The 7224-nt window shown below is 50.4% G+C and overlaps 1 protein-coding gene across 1 annotated transcript; it reads left to right on the top strand.

Annotated features, from left to right (window-relative positions):
- Positions 1–4: 4 nt before the first annotated feature.
- ACAD8 (acyl-CoA dehydrogenase family member 8) lies at positions 5–6048 on the top strand (the record flags this gene model as incomplete). The annotated part of the gene is made up of 11 exons (XM_029086642.1): positions 5–32; positions 1041–1141; positions 1559–1728; positions 2176–2285; positions 2511–2587; positions 2870–3007; positions 3396–3531; positions 3626–3723; positions 3968–4120; positions 5054–5156; positions 5978–6048. Coding segments are annotated over 11 exons (1167 nt in total), but the record flags the coding sequence as incomplete, so codon positions are not given.
- Between the last annotated feature and the right edge of the window lie 1176 nt (positions 6049–7224).

Raw genomic sequence — 7224 nt, forward strand, 5'->3', positions numbered from 1 at the left:
GGGGCGGCGGGGGATCGCCTCCTGCATTGACCGTAAGGCTCCGCGCCGGTCCCCCCGTGCCCCTGGGACCAGTCGGGGCCGCAGGGATCCCCCCGCGCCCCGCGGCCCCGCAATCGCTGCCGGAGGGAAGGAGGGAGGGAATGAGGGAAGGAGGAAGGGAGGCGGGCTCGGGTGCAGCCTGGAAGCAGGTCGGTGACCCGGGACCTCCTGTCCCCGCCGGGAGGGAGGGACAGTGCCCACCTGCGAGGAAAAGCTCCTTCCCCTTCCCTGTACCTTTGCTTGATCTTCACGGTGTTTCAACTGTGACTCTGAGTCAAAGAATATCTTAAAAAGACTGCGAAGGGCTCCCCGGGGGGGCAGGCCAGGCTGCCTGCACCCATTTGTAGGTCTGGGTTATCCTGTGATTGAAGTCATCCTCTGATTGCTGATCTGGTTACCAGGATGACAGCTGTGTCTGAGCCGGGCTCCTCCTCCAGGATTCCCAAACACTTCCTAGATGACTTGCTTCAATGCTTCAATGTAACCATGGTTAGGACTGAAACAGCAGCATCCCGATGGTTTTTAGGAGAGGAACTAACCAGTCAGTGTTGGATCGATGTGCAAATGAAGCAGGAGGTTTCCAATGCAGGATGAGCCCAAAACTTCAGACGCTGTGTCCAAAGGGCTTTATCCATTGCCTGCTTTCTAGTGTCACTTCTCTCAAGTCCCAGGACTGAGTCCTTTCTGCAGCACAGATCTAGTGAGCTGGAGTGACAGCTGCCACGGACCATGCTGCCCCTGTCCCAGTTTCACAGTGTTGAGTAGACAGAGAGAGCTGGGACCTCATGTTTGTTTTGTCCTAAGAAAGTCCCCTCCCAAAGCCCACTGCCCTCTATCAAAACCATTTGTGATGGCCCCGAGCAACAGAGAGATGGTCTGTGCAGCAGAGCCCCTGAACTGTTCGTGTGAGTTAAGGGACACTTGGAAATTGTTTGGGGTATAGAAGAGGCAGCACCGCTTGCTGTCTCGCCACAGACACTGATCTCTTCCTGCTTTTCCAGCATCCACCGGCCTGACTGAGGAGCAGAAGGAATTCCAAAAAGTTGCCCTTGATTTTGCTGCCAAGGAGATGGCTCCTCACATGGCTGAGTGGGATGAAAAGGTAGGACAGCCTCAGAAAGGTTGTACTGCTCGCTTTTTCCTCCCTTAGGATGTTATGATCCTTGGGTCTCATCAGAGGGGTTCCTGCAATAGCTCCTTGGTGCTGTAATGCTATCTGTAGAGGTTTTCTTTGAAGCTGCTGCTGTAGCTGGGGTGGGAAGCCATCAGAAAGAGCTTGAAGCTTTCCTAGCCAGGCTATTCAATCATCTGAAACCCGAGTTTACTCCTGAAGATGGTATCTATCTGTCTAGGTAGCCACCTCTTCTTTAACCCACCCAATTAACTTAAACTCTGCAGGCGTTTGGGACAGGACTTGATAGCCCAGGTGTACCAGAAGAGATTGAATATTGAGGTGGAATCGATCATGATGAGATTGATAATGAATATTCACTTCCCATGTCTCTGCCTGCCCCGATAGGAAATATTCCCTGTGGAAACAATGCGGAAGGCAGCCCAGCTGGGATTTGGTGGGATCTATGTGAAACCAGACATCGGTGGCTCTGGATTGTCACGACTTGATACCTCCATAATCTTTGAAGCTTTATCAACAGGATGTACCAGCACCACTGCTTATATGAGCATCCACAAGTGAGTGTGTCTGTGGAGCGGAGGATGGCGTCAGCCTGGATGAAACCCACATATTTTCTGTGGGCTCTAAATCCAGCTGGAGACAGCTCCTTTGGTGCTGCTTATTATTTAAAGTTGGGACCCCAAGTAGACACATCCCCATGAGGATCCCTTGACAGCAGTAAACAAATAAGCTACAAAAACTGAGATGCCACCAAGAAGTAATTTTAGCTTTGTGGCATGCAAGATGGGATTAAGTTGTGGATTTTGTTCCCTGCTCTTCCACTTAAGCTGTCTATAGATAGTAACCTGCCTGGAAAAAGCCTTTGTGCTCTGGTCGTACTGTGACAGAGCCCAGAGGCACCACCTGATACCAGGGCCCTACCCTGCTTGTACAGACACGTTCAGTGACGGGCACAGAAAGTTCCATCTTTTTACTGTGATCCTGTTCCTTCTCTCCTGCTCCAGCATGTGTGTTTGGATGATTGACACCTTTGGAAACGAGGAACAGAGGCACAGGTTTTGCCCATCGCTCTGTAGCATGGAAAAATTTGCTTCTTACTGCCTGACTGAGCCAGGTGAGCATCCTCAACCAAGAAACCTTCTCCCTTCCCTCACTCCTACCATGGTTTAACTGGACATCAACATTTCACGGAGCTGGAGGGAGGTGAAAAGTTTCTTTCTGTGCTCATTTGGGCAATCACTGGGAAGTTGGAAGGGGCAGATGATGATTGCTGAGATGCTTGTGGTACAAACCCGAGTGACCTGCTGCTTCTCTGCCTGCTTCCTTACCTCTCCTATAGGAAGTGGAAGTGATGCAGCTTCCCTGCTGACCTCAGCTCAGAGGAAAGGGGACACCTACATCCTAAATGGCTCCAAGGTACCTCCTTGCTCCTCCTAAAGCTGCTGGATGGCACTGCATGCTCAAAGGGGCCTGGGTCTCACCATCCTTTCCATTTCCTACTGTCTCATCATCTCTGTGTAACATTCTCCCAAGGTAGGACATGCTCTGCAGAGCATTCACCAGAGCTTAGTACAGTTGGGTCCCTCAATACCACCTGGCCATGGGGTCTTTGCCCCTCCATCCCTGTACCCCAGCTGCTGCTGCAGGCTCAGGGTTAGCATACAGAAGCCACCCCTTTCTTCTTGTCCACTTCTGCAGGCCTTCATCAGTGGAGGAGGTGACACTGATGTATACGTCGTCATGTGTCGCACAGGAGGCCCAGGCCCCAAGGGCATCTCCTGCCTGGTACTGGAGAAGGGGACACCAGGGCTCAGCTTTGGCAAGAAAGAGAAGAAGGTAAGAGGCTTGTTTTGAACTTCCTGTGTGCTTGAGGGAAGTGCAGGACAGAGATGAGCTCGTCTGTGCAAAGCATTAGGAACCAGAGTCCCAGTCCGGTGTGTTTGTTCCAAGCCAAGTCCAGCTTTGGTGAAGTTTGCCCAGTGTGTGTCCCTTTGGTAAGTGAAGGATTTTACTCTCGGGAACATCAAGGTTCATTGGATCTGTGCCTCTTCTCAAACACATGCATTCCAGTTTCCAACTCAGCACTCTGAGGCCAAACCACACAGACCACAGGCGCTGTGTGGCAGCTTGGCAATGAGATCGAGGAGCTGAGCGCAGGCTCTGCTGGGAGCTGGAGCTGTGCTGCTCCTCAGGCCGCCTGGAAGGTGTTCTGGCTTTTTCCCAGGTGGGCTGGAATTCCCAGCCAACTCGGGCTGTGATCTTCGAGGACTGCATTGTTCCTGTTGGCAACAGGCTGGGAGCCGAAGGGCAGGGCTTCAGCATTGCCATGAAGGGACTGAACGGAGGCAGGATCAACATCGGTAAAAAACAGAGCTGAGGGCAAAGGGAGGAGGGCAGAATCATCTGTCTACATTAGCTTCGTGTTCATGCTGTGTCCTTGGCTTCTCCCACCAGCTTCTTGTTCATTAGGAGCTGCTCATGCCTCTGTTCTTCTGGCTCAGGAACATCTCACTGTCCGCAAACAGTTTGGAGAACCCCTAGCAAACAATCAGGTAACCTCTCCACCAGATCTGCGCTCCCAGGGCTGGGATTTTTCTGATCCTGGCTGAACAAGCAGCCAGCAGTCCCACCACTCACTTCACAGGGCCTTCCCTGGAGAAGTCAGGAACATGCTTTTCCTCAGTAAAAAAGCATGTCAGGCCTGAGACCTACCTGAAGGTAGTGGAGATGTGGGTGAGGAGCCAGGCCACTCCAAAGATGCTGACCTGTTTTTCCCTGTGGTGCTGTCTCTGGCAGTACCTGCAGTTCAGGCTGGCGGAGATGGCGACGCGCCTGGTGGCAGCGCGGCTCATGGTTCGCAACGCGGCGCGGGCACTGCAGGAGGGACGGGAGGAGGCGGCTGTGCTGTGCTCCATGGCCAAGCTCTTTGCTACCGACGAATGCTTTGCGGTACGTTACTCAGACCTCAGCTGGCACTGTACCTGGAAAGCTGGAGACCCCTCTTGGTGCTCGGGATGTCAGAAGAAGTTTGACAGCGTAGGGACCCAAACCCAAGTACGTTCATTGAGCCAGAAGCCTCATTTCAGGACCAGGATGTTTTACAGGACAGAATTCTGCACCCTGTGGAGGCTGCAGTATTATCCTCTCCACAGTTCAGGCCTCTACTGCTTTCTAGACTACTTTCTAGGGGACCAAGCAGGGAGACAGGATAGCGAGTGTAGAGCATTTTTATTTTCAAGAGGTAAAATGTGTGTTACAGGCCAATCACTCCTAGGTAGCAAGGGGTCTTTCTTAGACCACTGAAAAATACATTATCACAAAATGTCCCTGAAAAGAGAAAGCAAGAAGGGACAAAAAGAAAGGAGAAGGAAATCTGTGCCTTGACACTGCCTAGATCTGTGTCAGATACAGGCTACCATATTTTCCCATTACTCTGCATTTTTGCTATGATTATTATTGTGTGCCAAGCTGATAGATGATGACACATGGGATCATGTTTGAGGAGAAACCAGAGCCCTCAACAGATCCCACGCCTGACTGACCGCTAGATGGTGATCTGGCGTTTTGCTTTTTGCATCAGGAGCACCATAGAAAATGCAGCAAAAATTGCCTTAGTGAAGTGTTTCCTGGGTATTTATATGCTATGATGTTCACATAAATGCACCATGAATGTGAAACAGCCCTTAGGTAACATGACAGTACTGAGTGGGGACTGAGAGCACCTTGCTGTCACACTAGACTTTATTAAGACATGAGATTAGGTGATCAGGAAAAAAAAAAAACAACAAACTAGCCCAGGTTCCTGGGTTCTTACCCAGCTTTTGTCACTGCCTTGTCCTCAAGACCATGCAAGTCACTTTACCAGCAATGCTGTCTTCTTAGATCTGTAACCAGGCTCTACAGATGCACGGGGGCTACGGCTACCTGAAGGATTACGCGGTGCAGCAGTTTGTGAGAGACATCAGAGTCCACCAGATCCTAGAAGGTAAAAGACACTCTTACTACCAGTGACTTGGCAGTGAAGCCAGGAGGGAACAGACCCTCCAGAGGCCCCCATCTTCCCACATGACTGACTCCTGAGTTTCAGAATCCCATTTTGCTCTGAGCATGAGGTGTCTCTGGATGTCGTGTATGAATTTCCTGGCCAAGAACTCTTGGTTTATTGGAGCAGTTACTGTGTATTTTAGGAGTCTTACAGCAGAGGGGAGATATCTAGTTGTCATGTTCGTGGTGCTTCTGTCCAGTTTCATCCCATTACTCCTACTGACACGTGCTGACGCTCCCCAAGAATTCCTTTCCCATTATTCCAGTCTATCTTCATTATTTGACATCGTGTCTCTAACAGTATCTGGCCTTTTTATGATCTCAATTCAGCCTACAAACCATTTTGTTTTCCCTCCTTTGAAATCCTTCCACCTACAACCAGGGTGCCTGATAAGGGACATATTCTTTCCAGTACTGAGCCTTTCTGTCTGTGTGTTGTGTACGTGTTACACAGTAAAGCAGAGAACTTGGATGTTGGCATATATCCAGTTCTGCTCACTGCCTGGAGCCCTGTGGGGGCCTCTCAATACCCAAATAAAAAGAAGCACCAGCACCTACCACTTTGAAGCCTTTCCCAAGCAGTGTGCTGGCATTTGGCAGTTGCATTTTGGCCCAACACCTCCTAAATGTCACCTCAGTTGGTGGGAAAAGCTTTTCTGTGCTATAGACTGCACATCAAGGAAGAATTCTTTTTGACTTTATTGGGGGAAAAACTGGATCATCTCTTAACTGTCTTTCTTTTGCCCCCTTGTCATGCTGCAGGTACCAATGAGGTGATGCGGATGATTGTGGCCAGGAATCTGCTACAGGGCTGAAGCCAGGAGCTAATCTCCAGCCTTAAATTCCTTCCTCTGTTACAGCTTGGTCTGTTTCCCTCCCCTGTTCACCAGCTCTCCCCAGGAGTGGAGAGGGGGATACCCCAGTGGAAACAGTCTTTCTGCCTTATATTGACTGGGAGCACAGCTGGATGCCACCCACATGCTGCCACAGCTGCACTCTGTGCCTGGCAGAGCTGCTGTTACTAGGCTAGTGTTGTGCAGCCTGAAGATATAAATCACAGTTGTGAATACGAGCCTCTGTCTCCAAATCTTGATTGTGGGCTGCTTGCCACCCGTCCTTCTCAGAAAGAGAAACACTAGACCTGTTGGTCATCTCTGCTGAGTCAGGACTGAAATGGGAACTTCAGGCAGAGATGCAGCCTCATCCCACAGGACTCTTCCTATCAGTGAAATCTTTAGTATGAAGGAACTAGTTGTTCTGCCTAAAAACCTGTCCTCCTGGGGGCTGATTGCACCACTGGGAACAGGTTAGTCCCAAGTACTGCAGCTCTAACCACTGGCAGAGTACAACAGCTTTTTTAACTGAGGAGCAGGATGCTTCTTGTTTGTCTAGAAGCACTCCTCTCTTTTCCAAGCACACCTTTTCTAATGTACCGACTGCTCGTTGTCCCTCCTATTCCCATCACTTTCTGGTGCTTAATCTCAAAGAAGCCTTTGCAGTACAGAGGTACAAATCAAAAACCTAAGGTCCTGCACAGAAACATTTAATTGTTGCCTCAAATCAATGCTCCCTGCAGTGTACAAGGTAGAGGGAGTAAAAACACTGGTAAATTCAACAATCTTTTCCCCTCAGATTTGGAATCAATAAAGCAATGATGGCAACTTTACTGGGAGTGTCACGAGTTGTGATAATTTTCTGGTGGTATTTCAGGTATTTAATCAAAGGTCAGAGGAGCTTTTTGAAGTAGGGGTTGTAAAAAACCAACAAAGAGTTTATGAGTGTCTGTTAACCTGTTCCAATGCCCCAGCTCCTCCTTCCCCCTCAGCCCTTGGCAGGGAAGGGAGATGAGGGGACATGAGGGGCAGACACGGGTGTTCACCATGGCACGGGCCCTCACGGCTCCTCCCTGGGTTTCCTGAGCAGGGAATCTCTCTGAGGGGCACAGGGCGGTTCAAAGCGTGAGCACTCAGCCCTCAGGCACAGCAGCCGCCTGCCCGCGGCCGCTCCCG

This window comes from Antrostomus carolinensis, unplaced genomic scaffold (genome assembly GCF_000700745.2).
Source record: "Antrostomus carolinensis isolate BGI_N321 unplaced genomic scaffold, ASM70074v2 scaffold32578, whole genome shotgun sequence".
Lineage (NCBI taxonomy): Eukaryota > Metazoa > Chordata > Aves > Caprimulgiformes > Caprimulgidae > Antrostomus > Antrostomus carolinensis.